The following is an 18,271-nucleotide window of genomic DNA, read 5'->3' as shown; positions in this document are numbered from 1 at the left end:
AATTCGATATTCTACGTTTGAACTACAATAATAATCATTTGAAGAAATATTTATTAATAATATTACTGAATGTTTATATATTATTATGTACCGTGTATTGTGCAATAAAACTTTGTATCATAAATAAAAATATATATGAAATAATATTTATAAAAATTAAAAGTCCACTTCAATATGGACATCTGCCGAATAATTTGATTGAAATTAATTAGGCGTTGAATTAAAAACAACAGAAATCAATAGTACTAATATTTAACGTAAATATTATAAGTGTTTATTATTTGAACTCTTATTGTATGTTTTTCTTCGAACGCCCACAGCATTTTTTCTGATACGTTTATGTTTAGTACGTAGGAAATGTTTTGAGTTTAATAAATATTTGTACAGTTCAACATATGAATAAATAAATGAAGGGAACGGGATAGGTTACAATAATAGGATAAAATAATTACTAAGGTAAAATGGAAATGATTAGTAAACAGTTTAGAAATTGCGTCTGAGTTACATAAAATCTTTCATCCCTTTACATCGAAATTAGGAGATGAATTATGAAAAATCCTTTCTTACAACCTAACTACGTTCCATAAGAAATTCCTGTTCAAAATTTCCCAGTAGGCCTACCGATTTAGGGTATGCGTTTGTGTATGTCAGTTATTTTAAAATGTTATTCAGTAGAAGTTTCGCTTATACAATGTAATTTGGTGAAAGGGTCCCATTGTAAGGGGATGCTTGGTCGGATATCACTTTGTAGGTTTTAGTATATCTATAAATTGATAAGAATCAAGAAAAGGTTCAATTGACCCTTCCAATTTTTATCATTTCTACGATAAAAATAAACATTCATAAAAATATGTATATTTGAAAAATAACATAATTTGTATGACTTTAGTAAAATTAGTTAGACTACTTCCTCAAAAATTACCAAGAACCTCTTTATTCCGTGGTGCAAGAAGGTTTTACCATACAGTGTTTTAATACGAGAAAATGTTTTGTTAGTCTATTGACTCGGATTTTTTTTTACAAGACAGAATCTGTATAGTTACGATAATCGTTTAAAGAAATGTACGATAGAATACGAAGATTGTAATAGGTTGTGCAGATGTATAAATAAACGGACGTAGAGCGATTTGACACATAAGGATCCAGTATTTTTAAAAGATAGACATCAATTATTCGTTCGTTATCGATTAAGTTTGTGATTAAAAACCTGTGCGCACGGTCAACACAAATACATTCAATCATAAATAGTGTGAAGATGAATTGTTTTCTAGCCATCTCAGTTATTGAAAATAAAAAAATATATATATTATTGTATTCATAAAACCTTTGAAACTCGTATTTTCAACCACAATAGATATTATTAATAATGAAAATGAACAAAGTTCGTCAACCTTAGATTATTTCACACACGTCTTGGTATATTAAGAGGTGTTCGATTGAGAGTTAACAATAAATATGGCAGGCGTAAATGTGTTTGCGGACCAAAAATGTCACAGGTTTATTCATCAAAACGTTTGGTCTAGCCCCATATAGATTTTTATTATTAGTTATCATACAAGCCTGCAGAGAGAAGCCTCGCCCTTCTATAACTAACATCAGTTCCATATGCGAGATATAAAAGTAAATTTTAACAAATAAAACAAATCCTAATGAAAACAATTCGTAAATAAAAGAAAACAAATATCCAATTTATTTTACACACATGCATTGTAACCTAGGTATGGTAGGTATATTAAATCTGAGATTTAATTACATACCTAGGTTACAATGCATGAAATGAGATTAGTGCGTGCATGTGCGAGAGTGTATGTATGTATAAACGTATATTTACTGTATATGCAAATATTATAATATACAATATACCGATATGAACAAAATAATCTCATGAAAGATAGCTTCAGAGTAAAAAGAAAACAATTACGCAAAACAGAGGATGCTTTGCTTATTTATTTGTATTACTTACTTAAAAAAGTTGAAACAACTTGGAAGCTGAATGGTACACCTATTTGAGAAACGATTACAGTAACAGCTTCTTAAATCTTATTTTTCTTAAATCTTTATTTTTCTTTATATATTTTTTTTTTGTTTAGATTAAGTAATGTGTACTTTTTCTATTTTTTGTCAGGTTTGTATTTAATTGTAAAATGTTGGTGTATCAAATATTTTCTAATAGATTAAAAAATGGAAGTGAGGAGGATATGCTATAAATAGTATTAATTAAGCTTTTTTTTTCACATCAGGTCGACAATTATCGTAAAAAAGGTTTTAATGCAATCTAAATAATCACACTTTACAAAAATCTACGCTTTTCTATTTCAGAAAGAACTATGTTTTATCCATTAATAATGTTTTTTTAATATTATGAAACGGTGGTAGGGCCTTACCACCCACTCATAGCAGTAGGCAATATTGTCGTGTTCCGGCTTGAAGGGTGAGTTAGCAACTATTACCACAGGCACAACGGACATAAAATCAATAAAGTTATTATTACAATAAGGTTAATATTTCATACAACGATTTTTCTTTGGACAATGGTTACCACTTTCAATCAGATGACACTTTTACCCTTTTGACTAACTATTATATATTTTATTTTTGCATGTAGTACTTTCAATCAAAGTCAAAATTGTTCAATAATTATTAATTTATTGGTGAATACATTAACTGTGCGCGTCGAGACACCATTGACATAAATGTGGATCTACATTGATATATTTTGCATTCAGAAGTGTGTGAGAAAAGTACCTCCTTTTTGTTTGTTTCTTTTTAACATTCTCACAAATAACACATATATACCTACCTAATATAGAGATAGCTATATTCTTTGTTCTCAACTTATTTTGATTCATAATAATTCCTTCGGTTTGAATTTGTATTTTAATTAATTAAAGAGAAAAAGCTTCGATTTCACTTGACTATTTAGTTGTAACAAAATTATCTTCGCTACAATATATCGGGAGCTCATATTATTTAAATACTTTTATAATTATATAAGTAATACATTGTATATATTATATATAAAATTACTTGATAGGTGTTGGTTTTGTCCTAATACTCGAAGGTTGTCTGAACATACAGTAGATTTCAGTTAGTGATTTTATTAAGCTTTGATATAGGTATTTGATATATTGGTATAAGATCAAAATTTTATTCGTTATATTATGATGTATATTTATTGATTACAATAATCGTTCTTTATAAGTTAGTCATTTACAAGACTACGAAGAATTGTTGATCGCGTATACAATAATTATTATAAGTAGCATTTAATAGCGAATGATGTTCACAGTAATGATATGTAACATCACTTTCATTTGTAAATATTTATAAACTTGTGGAGTTATGTGCTTAAAAAATATTTTTGTATATGAACGTATTATAAATTTAATTTTTACTTAATTGTTTTAGTCATTTTAATCAAATGTTGTACTTGATGAAATTTTCTATATGTGATGTATATCATAATTTTTGTTCTTAGAGTTCAATAAAGAATATATAATATATAAAAATAAAATAATTAAGCTGGTAACTAAGTTGGTACCAACAGTGGCATGTAGTCATCCATATATCTTAGCCAAGCCAATATCTCAATAACAGAGAAAATAATTATAGGCACGCTTGACAACGAATATATTAGAAACAAACCCTTTTTCTCTATTAAATAACATGTATCAAAATTGTACATACATACCTACTATATATTTTCAAATTATTTAGTTTTGTTTTTATTTGGTACTAGTTTTGGCATCGGCTTCAATAGCGTATTAGGACACCGTAGTAGAATTTAAGGTTTAACGTTCTATATAAATCATGCCCGCTTGGAATGGCGGCGAGAATGCTAACAGCGTTTCCCATTTGAATCGCAATTTCCAACCCCTAGAACGAAAAATGAAACACCCCACCAAATACGGTACGCTATAAAATTTTAAGATGGTTTTTTGCTATTAATCAAAGGTCCTATTTTTATAGGAATAAAAATAAGTTGTATTTTATCTCTATACATAAGTACGTGAAGCAATAATTTTGTACCCCTTTTTTACTAATAAAACGCGCATGGAAGTGTAGGAAATTTGGCACTATTAAAGTGTATGTGAAGAGGTAGTGCAGCTAATTATTTTACAAGCTTTGATTTAACTTGCAATATAATAAGTAGGGGTCAAATCTTGCAAATCAATTTAGAAGCTATATATGTCTTTAAGCGATTGAGATAAAATTTGGTATACACGTTCAATTTGGTTAACTATGTGACGTCATTATAAATCCAACATGGTGGCATACTCAAGATGGCGCACAAGATTTACTTATGTAGATAAACAAGTAAATTAAATAGTTTGAGGTGATTAATATTTTCTATTAAAATTTTTAAACAATGTAAATGCAAGTTTTTATATCATATAAATTGAGTCAAATGTGAAATGGCGTTATAAGTTAACAGTAAAAGTGTTAGTGTAAAAGGATGTTTTTTCCATTTACTTTTAATTTATTTTATAAAAATGCATTAGAAATACATACATTAAAATATTAAAAAAACATTACTCACACTACGATACGTTTAACATCTAACATATAAACGTTTATCTATGTACATAATATTTAATATGAAACGTTCATAGTTTAATTACCTACTGCCAATGTTAACACACGTCGTGAGAAAAATTATCATTAACGACATTTTTTTTTTACATTTGATTTTTTTTTTATTGTAGTAATGACAAGATATCGTTCGCTTGAGCCTAATTTTTCCGTATCTTTCGTATCAACGCATCTAATATTTTGATAGAAATGAAGTACGGTGGAATTTCGACCAGTAGGCGACCACCAGCTATAATTATTAGTACAATTCAACTCACCTCGGAATAAGATATATCGTTAGATTTTGAAATACGCAGAAAACTCCAACGCATAAATCAGCTACCGCTAAATTTGCCAGAAAGAAGTTCGTTATAGAACGCAGTCGTCTCGAGAGAGTCACCACTAGAATTACGAGAAGGTTTCCTGAAATAAAATAAAAATATATTGTAGTTAGTTTGAATACTATATAAACAGAAATAAATCATCTTTTGAAATGTATCATTATTCAAGAGATCTCTTACAATAATTTCTACATTTTACATATTTAAAGTAAATTTTAAGTTAACACACATGTACCATAAACATTCGATGTAGATTCCGAGAAGAACCAGTATGAAATTCAGAATTACTCTTTCCAAGCATTTAAATTACACATCTATATTAATATAATACGTTTATCTATAAATAATGTAAAACAATGTCGCCCTCTGGCTTTGTCTGTAACTCCGCTTGCGTCTTCTCAACCATTGAACGGATTTTGATACGGATTCACTAATAAAAAGCCACTAAGGATAGCAGGTTTGTAACTATAATTTCTAAATATTTTGTACAATACAGTTTTTCCCAAAAACCTGTTTTCATAAGCTTACAGGGCTTACGCTGGCTAAACCTTAGAAGATACATCAAAAGAATATTCTAGAAATATGTAGGTCTTATGAAGGCCTACAGTAAAGTCCACGACAGTAAGTATTTATCTTCTCAGGAACATTCATAATAACAATTTTTATCCCTTACAAATCTGCAAAAACTTTAGCATATTTGCAAAGCCATTTTCACAGACTCGTTGTTAATCCTTATTCCAATAAATATTTTAGGTATTTCAATTGTCTTTTACACTAAGATAATAAAGGTTATTCAAAAGGTTCTTTGAATGAATACTTTAGAACACATCACCGATTCCAAATGATGTACGATGAAAATAGTTCGCTGCGAAACGGGTGCTCGAAAAGGAAAAGAGAGGAGGCCTTTAGCCCAGCAGTGGGAAATTTACATTTATTGCTAAATAGTTATGAATAAATTACGTAAATTAATTTGATGAAAATTAATTTACGTAACATCTACAAGTACACGTTATCCGTGAAACCGACCAGAAATTTTAAATATCAGATTTTCAACTACAGCAGCAGTAATATGTAAGCAATTTATAAAGCTTGTGCCAGAATGTTAGTGCCTTTTGCCAAAAACTGGTAATTTCATACAGGGAATCCAGAGAGTTGCATTTAGCGTACAATAAACGTTTTTTAATGTTCCGTACGCAAAGGGTAAAAACGGGACCCTATTAATAAGATTTCGCTGTCTATCCGTCCATCTGTTCGCCCGTCTGTCTGTCAGGCTTTATCTCAAGAACCGCGATAGCTAGAGAGTTAAAACTTTCACAAATTATGTATTTCTGTTGCCGCTATAAGAACAAATACTAAAAACAAAATAAAATAAATATTTAAGGTCCTTTAAATATTCTACAACAAACGCGATTTTTTTGCCCTGTTTTGCTAGATGTAATGGCAACAGTAAATATTCATAAAATACTCAGTAGTATTTTTACTTATAATAAATAATAAAATAAATATTTAAGCGGGGCTCTCATAAAAAAACTATTTTTTGCCTATTTTTGCTCGTTTTCAATAAATGTCTGTACCTACTGTTGTTTACCTAGGCAAACGGCAAATTTACTTGACAGCACCTCTCGCAATTATAATACTTATCATATCTATCTTTTATCTTTGTCAAATGCGCCCGAACAATGTTTGCATCATTTTATGGATAACAAAAGCGGATATTAATTTTTATACGATTAATTCAATAACAAATGGCCTTCAACGATATGATAGTGTAACGATTATGCCGATACTCGTGGAATATTAATAATACAATAAAAAATTTACAAGGCGAATTCTGAGTGCAAATAAACGGTAATCCACCGCCAGCTGTGATAGTAATAGCCATTTAGTTGTTCTATCGATCGTTAATTCTATTTTCTCGCAATGATACATCTGAAAATAATCGGATTATACCCTTGAACTTTCTTGTTATTGCAAACAGTTTCAGTTTTCAGTACAATTTTCTTTGAAACGAATGCACCGGCCGGTATTTTGACCTTTAATTAAATTTATAATAACACTTTAATCTCTCGTGATGTACTCGTATGCTATTCGTTTTTTATATATATTGTGCCCTGATTTTATACAGTCTGTTAGACTAGGACCACAAAAGGTATATTATTGTAAAACCAGAATAAGATACGTATAATGTAAAACGTAAATAAATATTAAAACTAATTTTCCAGTAGCGCTTCCTCGTTGAATTCTATACCTGGATTAAAAATGAACCAACTTCTGTCAACTAAATGAAACTTGAAACGGCATTTTAACTGAAACGGCACAAAGATATAACTTGAAATTAGAAACAAACATTTACGACGTGTTTTCGCTTCAGCATAATCCGCTGCGGTCGCTGCGACCCCAGCGCTTAAAATTGATCAGGGCAATAGGCTTGTTCCAACAGCCATTTTGGTATCATTACAATTAATTCCAGGGGACTCAATAACAGCAGGAATATAAATATTAACGAGAGTTCTATTTATTGTTTTAAAATTTTAACGAATCAATTCCGTTTCGATCACGTCAATATTATACAGCCAGTATTATAGATCAGGCTCTAATATCACGATAGGAAAACAAAACGACATCGCCAAAGAGAGATTAGACCCAGGACGTTAACGGTACTTGCTTTTCAAGGCACGAGTATATAACAGTGCCAACTTCCTAATTTCGGGCTTCAACATGCGATTTGAACCTGGAAACTCGTATCAAAGCTATTTAACGTAGCTTTATTAGCTATCCACTAAACCAAAGAGGTAATATTTTGTTTATGTTATATAAAATGTATGATAATTTAATCAAAAGTTGAGTAACTGTAGTTAAGCTTTAAAAATTAAATGAAATTTTATCAAATCAAATCAAATCAAATCAAAAATCTTTATTCAATATAGAAGTGTTTACACTTGCTTATTGATTGTCAAAAATCTACCACCGGTTCGGAATTTAGCACCTCGGACCTGAGAAGAACCGGCGAAAGAAACTCAGCGGGATATTTTTTTTTTTTTTTCATTTTGCATGTACAATAATTATTATATTTTAGTTATTTGAAACAGCCTGGAGGCGATCATTTCATTCCCAAGGTGTGCAGTCAACTAAAAAGTCATTAGTGTTGTAATATCCTTTAGCACACAAACGCTCTTTAACGATTCTTTTGAATTTTATAATTGAATAATTTTGAACGTTTTCTGGGATCCTGTTGTAAAAACGTATACATTGCCCCAAAAAAGAGTTACTAACCCTGTGTAATCGGGTACTTGGAGTAACAAGTTTATTCTTGTTCCTAGTGTTAATAGAATGTACGTCACAATTTCTGGGAAAATCGTTTATGTTTTTGCGTACATACATAACATTATCAAAAACAAATTGAGAAGCGACAGTCATTATTTTAATTTCTTTAAATTTATCTCTTAACGAATCTTTTGGGCCCAGGTTATAAATTGCACGAATAGCCCTCTTCTGCAGTACAAAAATAGACAATTTAAACATTTAATTTCGAACATTCAAAATTAAATTTATTATAACAGTTTAATCTTTCGTGATGTATAATATTCGTTTTATAAATGTATTGCCAGCAATAAAAGCCCGGGATACAAAGCAGTTGAAAGCGTACAAAAGTCTTATCACTATAGCAATCTATTTCAGTACCTTTAGTAGATAGAAACTTAACTATAAAAATACAAGAAGAGAGAATGAGCAAAGGGCCAAGCACTAAGATACATTCGATAGAAAAAAAATAATAATCAAACTCAAGTTATTAAATTGGTTTTAAGCGGTTTTTCTTTATTGAATACAAGACATTGTAATAACTAACTAAGTGGTAGGAATTCTTGCAAGTCCATCTACAGCTATTCATTACTTAGTATTGTTGTGTTCCAGCTTGAAAGACGAATGAGCTAGTGAAACTACAGGCACAAGGGATATACTATCTAAGTTTCCAATATTGGTAGCGCTTTTTGTTATTTACGAAGCCAATATCTCTGTTCAGTTAGCCAACATATTATTATTATAAACAAAAAAAAAACAAAACACATCCTATCCCGATTCCAATTCTTTAAGCATTTCAAATATAATCTTTCTGCTAAATTGTACGTGTTTCTTCTTGAGGATATTTTTATTTTGTTTTAAAGTCATAACAAGCTTAGAGCCTAAAGGGATATAACAAGTTTGGGTCCTAGATTAAATTAGTATTAGAGGAAGACAGTTAAACTCACGCGAGTTACCCAACTATGGTAAAGTTAACTTAGCTATTTGATAGCGTAAGGTTGCTGAAACTAAGTAAATCATATTGTAACTTTGTCTCTTTGTACAAAACCTTGTCAACTCTGAGTTATAATAAGATAAAGCGTCTTATATGTGAATTTCGTCTGAATGTTTATATTTAAATGTATCGATAAATATAATCAGGTTATTAAGTTACTCGAGCAAAAATTTTATATGAGATTAATGATCTTTATTTCTCATAATAATTTGAAAAGTTCACTTAAAATGAGATTAAAAAAATAAATAATTAAACAATTAAAAGCACTCGTACGTAGGAAGCAAGTATCTCTAGTTACATAAATAAATCGTTGTAATAATAATAGTAATTAATATAAATGCAGTACGGTTCACCTTCAGGTGCCACATTGACGTGTCTGCCTATTAGATAAAAAAAAGGTTACAACTTAAACTTCATGAATAAATAACCGTTTGTATTATGATTTTTTTTTCAGTTAATATTAATGACTGATATTAACAAAATACATCACATTTTTTTATTATTATATTTCAACAGACATATTGTCTGTGCCTTTGGTGTATCTATATTTTTTTGTTTTTGTGTGCCTGTACATTTGTTTTCTTGGGATTCGGGATCCATTGGCTGTTCTGTATACTGTCGGATTGTCGTTACTGTGGATCTACATTGTCACATTAGAACCATGACTATGATCTTAGTAGGAGTTTTATTTCGAAAAATAATTTCAAAGACCTGGATGATTTTTAAAATTATTTTACCCAAGATTCTCAAAACCGGATGTGTGCAAATGATTTAGAAACCGTTTTTACAAATTTGTTAGTTGATTGGACCAATCAATTTGTATTACTCTGAACTTAATCTCATTGGGTACCTATCACATAAGCAAATCGTATACCGTAACGCTTCACTTTGCTACCCAATGTTTTTAAATATAACGTTAGTATAATATAAACCCTCTTCGTAATATATTCTAAGTAAGAAAATAAATGGCTTTCTACATAAAAACACGATATGTCGAATAGAGCTTGTATCACAGAAGGAAATAACTTTCACGTTATAAGAAAATATTCATATAAATTCACCGAATGAAAATATTTCATAGTAATAACGTGTCATTTATACATATGAATATATAATTTTCAGTATATATGTATTAACAATATATGTAGGTTTAAACAAACTAAATTATTGATTTTAGGAATGTACGATCACAATTAATTTATAATAAAATATATTACTAACTATCGCCAGTACATGAAATTTAACTTTTTTTTTAAATAACAGCTTGTAAATGTCAAACTGCTGGGCTATGGCCTCCTTTCCTTTGCTTATTCCACCAAGCTGCTCCAATAGGGATTGGTGGATACAGTCTCTATATATTATATCCCTAAATAGACACATGCAGGTTTTTTCTTCTCCTCTGAGCACGAGATGAATTATAAACACAAATTAAGCAAATGAAAATTCATTGGAACTCGCGATCTTAGGTTAAGATGCACGTGATCTAACCACTGGGCCATCTCGACTCACTTAATTATTTTTTATGTTTCGTGCGAAATTTTAACTTTGTATTCATCTATGGCATCGAATGATGATAGTCATGCTTCTCCATTAATGATAAATTAAAAAAAAGGTTATTATTTCAAAAGTAACATATTGGCATTATCTATCACTGACCTAACCTGAGTGGTTACCTGAGGACGCTGGCCAAGTTTTCATAGATAGGATATACTATTCCCAAGGGAAATTATTTAAAGGTTTGTATTTATTTACAATATATACAATTTGTCATTAAAATGTTCTTTATATTTGTAAGTAAAAATATCTATTGTAGAATTTAGTTTTCAGACAAAAATTACAAATAATAACATAATATTACCACTGTAAACTGCTTCTTATTTACAATAATAGCATTTCATTTTGTAATCGTCTTATTTTATTGCAATCGTTTCAACGAGTATATATATATTCATATGACTGAAAAAAAACACGAAATTAAAAAAAAAATCAGAACTAAATTGACTTGCCATATAAAAAATACATATTCAATAAACGCAAATAATAGATGAACCCAAATCTATTTACATGACAGTAGAAGCTCCAAATATTCTCATATAAATGAAAAGAGGCCTTCTCATTTGAATGAATGTCATGAGTAGAACCTTTTGAGGCCGTTTCATTAATATCCTAAATGTACGTTAAAGTATTATTTATTTGTATTTAATTCGATATCGACTAAAAACAAACGACGTAACATCCATCACGCTTTACATCTAAGCCTTGCTATCTAAGCGTTGCAGTATCCTGGTACTACTTTCGTCGAATTCTATCGGGCGATTCGTTGTATCTGGTAGGCTAATTTCGAGAATTCTACAGAACTATGTATTCTAATTTCTATTTGTATTATGATCGAAATGAAGGAGCAATTCGCCCTATTCAATTTACTATAATATAATAGACAGTTCTCGGTAGAATGAATATTCCGAACCAGTAATTTTGCGTTTAATATAATCTTGTAAAGTGACGATTCAAAGGTGCTTGTCAAAGCCCACTTTAATAAAATATATTTAGATTTTGATTGATTTTGATAATTAAGACGTAACGAATAGAGACGGTTTCCTGGTGGCAACGAACGCAAGACTAGTTTATTACGTAAGTATATGTTTTGTCGCAGAATACCACAATTTCAATTGCTTTTTTAAACGAACGATAATTTACGAGAAACTGTAAGAAATGGAGACCATAGTTTAATTATTTTATAAAAAAGTCGAGTGATTTTTGGATAGCTATTTGGCTAGAAAAAGTGAAAAATTCGACACCAAGTAATTTGAAAGCAACAAAAAATGTTTTTGTTACTTGTACACTTGGTTAATGTAGCCTAATTAACTGAAACTAAGATTAGAAGAAAGTAAATGAGTATTTAATTTAATAATAAAAAGTGTTATTGTTCATAGGCCCAATGTAATAAAAAAGGTTAGAGATAAAATTATTCACAGATAACAATTATGGTCAATTTTGAGACGACATAAGAAATGAGAACGCAAAAACAATTTAAAACAGAATGAAAATAATAATAGAATATTTTTTTGTGGCATAGTTTGGCGGACGAGCATATGGGACACCTGACGGTAAATGGTCACCACCGCCCAGAGACAAAGGCGCTGTACGAAATATTAACCATTCTTTACATCGCCAATGCGCCAACCTTGGGAGCTAAGATGTTATATCTCTTGTTCATGTAGTTACACTGGCTCACTCACCGAAAGGAAATCACTGAAAGGTTGATCAGTTGCCGACAGGTATTGTTGGGCGAAACTGTTTTCTCACCGGGAGCACAGATTATGCACACATTAACGCAAATTGAATGAAAATACCGAAGCAGATTCAGCAGAGCAGCAGATGGAATAAAAATATAATGCACTCAACTACGTTTCATTTAAAGTAATTTTGTAAATCTTGAGGATTGCAAGTAGCATTAGTCATATATATCTAGATATACTAGATATGGTATAGACTGATGGTAGAATATTATCGGAAACACTATGTAGAAAAATACCGATTTTTTTTAAACATGAGAATTTTTTGTAACCTCTGCCCATGAATTTTCCAACTTGACTAGACTTCAAAAGAACATAGCGCAAAACTCAACACTACATATTTTAGGCTCCTTACTTTAAGCCTATTAATGACAATGACGATTTTTTCGGAAACTTGAAACAGGTATTTGTTCTTGTTATCGACAATAATGATCAGCGTATTATATGTGTATAGAAAAGCTTTTGTTATGCCATGAAACATTGCAATTTATAACAATATCAAATGGCACTCAATAAATCCTCTATAACGATCTATATCTTCATTTTTCAATTGTTTTAAAACCGCAGAGTTGCTGGCTGAACCGCAAGTTAAAATTTAATTAAATGCCGTTGCGATATTTCTGAGTGAAAATTACCTCATTATTATATTATTAAAAAGAGGATTAAATGCTTCAAAGAAAATCAAATTTTACGAAATATAATAAATTATTATTTATGAATTAACAGTAAAATTAAAAAAACATTTAACAAACTGTAACAGTATAAACATTTTCTACGAAATAATAGGAAATTACACCAAAAATATCTCGACCAACTAGTAGAAATTTTACCATGGGTAGTAATCGAACTCGTTTCTAGCTATATACTTCGATCTACAAGCTGTTAACACGATATTATTTATGAACCCATAACTTGTCTCCAGAGCATATATAAGATCATTGCGTCTTGTCTTAGCCAATTAATTTACAGTCATGCGATCTCACAAAATATCTTAACAGAACAGCAAAAAGGATGTAGGAAGGGTAGTTTAGGCTGCAACGAGGAGCTGACTATTGATGCAGTTGTTTCTAAGCAAGCAATAACCAAATAAAGAAATATTTACACTTTGTACATTGATTATAAGAAAGTATTTGATTCAGTACCGCATAGTTGGCTCATATACATACTTGAACATTATAAAATTCACCCGCCTATTAAAGAACTTCTAAAAAATACAATGCTTCATTGAAGAATTTCATCACCAAGACACTAAGATCCCACTCCATTATGCTATAGTTCATGCAGACATAAAACTCACTCCTCTCAACCTTAAAAATCGTACAAAAGAAAAATGAAGTAGTTGTCTCCACATAAGAAAAAATTAACACCTGGCTTCAGAAATCACTTCAGACAGACAGACAGACAGACAGACAAAACATCGCCGCGATTTAATGAACCCAATTCTAGATAAGATAGCGTATAACACGTGGCTCAAACGCGGTGATCTCTTTCCTGAAACAGAGAGTTTTATGATGGCTATCCAGGATCAAATCATACATACCAGAAACTATATAAAACATATTATCAAAGACCACAAACTACAATCAGACCTTTGCCGACACTGCCGCAATAGCTTAGAAAAGCTTAGAAACTATACAGCATATTACAGGAGCGTGTAGTTCAATAACACAGACAGATTATAAACATAGGCACGATGAAATAGCTGCCATTGTTCACCAATACCTAGCATTCAAATACTAACTTGTTAATAACAAAACTGCATGTTATTAATACAAACCATACATCATCCTCGAATCACGTGTCAAATTTAAGCTGTATTGGGATAGGACTGTAATATCTGATAAGACTGTGCACTTTAATAGACAGTAAAAACTATACCCATCATCGTCTCATCAACTGGAGTCATTTCCCACTCCCTATTCTCTTGTTTACAGGCGATTGGTATTCACAAACTCACTTTTATTTTAATACAGAAAGCAGTCATACTCAATACATGTAGAATTGTTCGGAAGTTCTTATTGCTGAATTATCGCAAACTGTAATAATCATTAAAGTTATTAAAAATCTATTATTAAATACGATTCTAGTCATGTTATTATTTTAAAAAGTAAATTACCTATTGTTGTGTCACGTTACTCCTTTCCTCTAGGGGAGAAGTTTGGACTATATTTGACCACACTGCTCAAATGCAGGCAAACGAATTGGAGAATTTCCTGTGGTACATACTGGTTTTCTCCACTACATTTTACAGTAAGTCCTAACACTATTTAGCACATAAAAACTCAGTAGTGCTTGACTTGATTTGAAAACGAAATCTTCGAATCAATATATCAAAATCCAAAAACAAGCTTATTTTTACACGTTCTCAAATTCCGCAACATTATAAACAAGGTAAACTTACCAAAGAAACAGCAGCAGAACACGATTGTGTAAAGCGTGATAAATATAGCCCTAACATCTGTTCTGTCGAATATAAACTCGTCGTCCTCCATAACATATTGGCTTTCATTTCTTCTGGATATGTAAGTACTGTTACTGACATCACTAACATACGTCTCATTGACCGTCTCCGAGGCAGTGCCGACAATATAATCAGACTCCACGGATAGATCCACACGGTACATAATTTCGGCTGTTTTCTAATTTATCTTTTTAATTGATTTTTAAACTTCGGTTCTTCCATCTGAAACAAATGAAGGAATTATTTAAACTGTCTCTTTGGTAGCGGTAGGTAGGTAGTGATAGGGTGGCTCATCGGGTTGCAGTTCGGTCCTGGGTTCAAACCTCGGGTAGAACAATAAAAAGTTACTGGGGTTTTCTGCCAAAAAATAATCAAAATTTACAAATTGACATGGTTACCCCGTACCTCGGAAAGCACGTAACTCTCTGCGATCGTGTCGGATTTCTGTCCATTATATTCTGAGTGATAGATTGAGGATTTATCAATAAGTATTATTATATTGAAAAAAGGAGTTTGACTTTGAGAGAGTGTACTTGTTTTTGCGCACACATTCGAGCAGTGATGTAATATAATATCTCCCGCGTAGTTGGCTGATCTCTGTTGAGAATTGCTACCGTGACTGAATTCGGTAAGGAGGTCAACGTTGAAGTATAAAACGGTAATAGGAAAGTTTCGAAAGATGTTTTTAAATATTTCTATTTAAAATATTGGTCCAGGTGTGAGTTTTCACCTAATCTATTCGAACGAACTAGGTAGGAGCATCTATTTCTGGATGTTTAAGATTATTGACATTCCGTTAACTAAAATAAACTATTCTTATAAGTTTAATTTCGACGAAAATATTTGTAAATCCAGAACGTATATAAATGATTGTTATTATATTTTACTATAAGTTATTCTCACGCTGCATTAATTTGTTATATTACAAAATTAAATATAATGACTGATTGATTCAATTATATGAATGCAATATATTATATACTATGATCCCCACTGTCTAGATTATTGACTGACATTATGTATGCATCGGGTGTGTTATTATGTACGTAAACTATGTAGTATAACCATGCACGATATCTAATCTAGAATCCTATTCTGATACAAGGTGATCTTGAATTTTATTATAGATGTTTTAATTATTAATAATAGTTATTATACTATAAAAGAGAATTATAACCATAAAACATTATTAAATTTCAACTTATTTCCAACTCCGTCTTTTTGTACGTCTTTGGTAAACAATAACAATTTCTATTTACAGATAGATAAACCGTTTGATTTGAACTACAAAGTAATTATAATAGTGCTCCATTGTTATTTATTGTGAAAAAATATATGTCATATACTTAATTTTCTTTATTAATTTATAAAAAGGATTTGACAGATGAGCAGATTTTGTAATGTTACAATATAAACCAAATATAATTTCATGTTATTTTATGTTCGACTTACATATTGGAGCAGTATTTTACTGATCTTCATTACAGCGTACTTTTCTTCTGTAATGGAGTAATAAAATTTCTAAAAGAACGACCTGCTTCTTGAGAATTCGCTGTTTTAACGATATTTTCAACACATAACCTTCACTACCAGCGTTGTTAATTTAAAATATATTTTACTGTACGTATATATTTGTAACAATTCATATATATTTCTCACTGAAGTTTATATTATATAATTTTGAATAATGATATATAAACATAATATAACCGGTATAGTGTCAATCAGTCTATACTAAGATCGATCTATGCTTAGTCCATATCTCATCGCAAAGTCCACGTCTTTTTTTCCATACTTTTTTCACATTTACATAGAATAATATTTCCAAAAAAATGCTTGAGTAAGCCTCAAAACTACTAACTTTGCTTTGGTCATCTTAAGGATATATAAATTATGCCATATACATCAACGTTTAAAATTTTATGATTTTACACGATAAAGGGAAATGAATGCATGGCTCATTTTATTAATCTGTGACGCGATTAAAAACTACTTAGCATTTATTGAAATCGTATTGCGCGTGCTATAAAAAACTTTAATTTATGATTGCTCTGGTAAACTGGCATTAATTCGTTGAGACTAATAAAAGATAAAATGAAATAATCCTAAATTAACTTTTATTTTCACAGGCCTACATTTATTGTTGTTTAAAAATAGCAGATCAATTAAATATAAAATATTCGCCATTGCTCTTGTACAAGTGAAGTGACAAGATGGACAAGTGATATAATGTCTCGAGATGTTCTCTCGAGCAAGCGGTTAGTGCACTTAGAGCACTGAACCGAATACAACAGCTCAGTATACCTACTATTGGTCAGTAACACATACATGTTATAGCGTTATTTGAGAACGGATCAGTTCTCTCATTGTATATATATATATATATATATATATATTCTGACTATAGATGGCAACGAAGTATATAGATTTAGATATATGGTATGCACAGTATTAGAGTCAGTTCATAACGACACAAGAGTTGACCCATACAATCAACGAAATAGATGTTTCAAAAAAAAAAAGGCCGTCTGTTCTCGTCTCGTTCATTCGACTGAGTTGAAACTCTGTACTGTTGTAGAACTCTTCCATTAAGTTTTAATATCTTAACATCAAATTGCATGCATCATATGTGAGGCGCAAAGAGACACTGCAACACATTCGAGGCATAAGCTAGAATACATTAAAAGAATATACTTATAACGCCAGCAAGTCTTTAAGCGTTAAAATATATTACTTACATAAAAAAGTATTACTTACAGGTTTTACTGAACCTTTATTATTATAAACTTTGAGTAATTTCATGTATTTATTTAGATACTCTACTTATTCGATATTTAAAAATAAAGCATGCCTAACTAATCAGAAATTAATAATTAAATATGTATACGATATTTACAGTTAAATTATTATTTATTTAGTGTAATTACAACAACAATAAATTAAAAAATAAAAGCCGAGATGGCCGAGTTTGGAAAACATGAATCTTACCCGCTAATTACGGATTCAAACTCGGGCAAGCACTGCGGAATTTCACGAAATTAAATTGTTTATAATTCATATTATGTTTGGCGATGAAGGAAAATATCGTGAGGAAAACTACACATTATTTCATGATGGATGAAAATCTGTCACATTTGAATAGCGTATGCAATAAGATTCGTTTGATTTAATTATTTTTTTTAATCTGCTCAGTTTCTTAAGAGTTTTTCTTGATTTAATCTACTATGATAGTTTTACGTTTAATAAACTTTGTAAAATGACGATTCAAAACTAAGAGCCTACTTGAATAAAATTTATTTAGTTAGTT

At 30.4% G+C, this 18,271-nt stretch overlaps 1 protein-coding gene across 1 annotated transcript in view; it reads right to left on the bottom strand.

The window, feature by feature from the left end:
• Window positions 1–15,194, bottom strand: part of LOC113394507 (trissin receptor-like) — a 54,710-nt gene extending 39,516 nt beyond the window's left edge. The window contains exons 1-2 of the mRNA XM_026631839.2: window positions 14,905–15,194; window positions 4,851–4,995 (exon numbers count right to left, since the gene is read on the bottom strand). Coding sequence (XP_026487624.1) covers window positions 4,851–4,995; window positions 14,905–15,127 — 368 coding nt within the window. The 5' untranslated portion in view covers window positions 15,128–15,194. The remainder of the gene's footprint in view (window positions 1–4,850; window positions 4,996–14,904) is intronic.
• Window positions 15,195–18,271: the final 3,077 nt, after the last annotated feature.

This window comes from Vanessa tameamea, chromosome 4 (assembly GCF_037043105.1).
Source record: "Vanessa tameamea isolate UH-Manoa-2023 chromosome 4, ilVanTame1 primary haplotype, whole genome shotgun sequence".
NCBI classification, from domain to species: domain Eukaryota; kingdom Metazoa; phylum Arthropoda; class Insecta; order Lepidoptera; family Nymphalidae; genus Vanessa; species Vanessa tameamea.
Note: the sequence above shows the minus strand (reverse complement) of the source record. Positions and strands in the feature narration are given on the sequence as shown.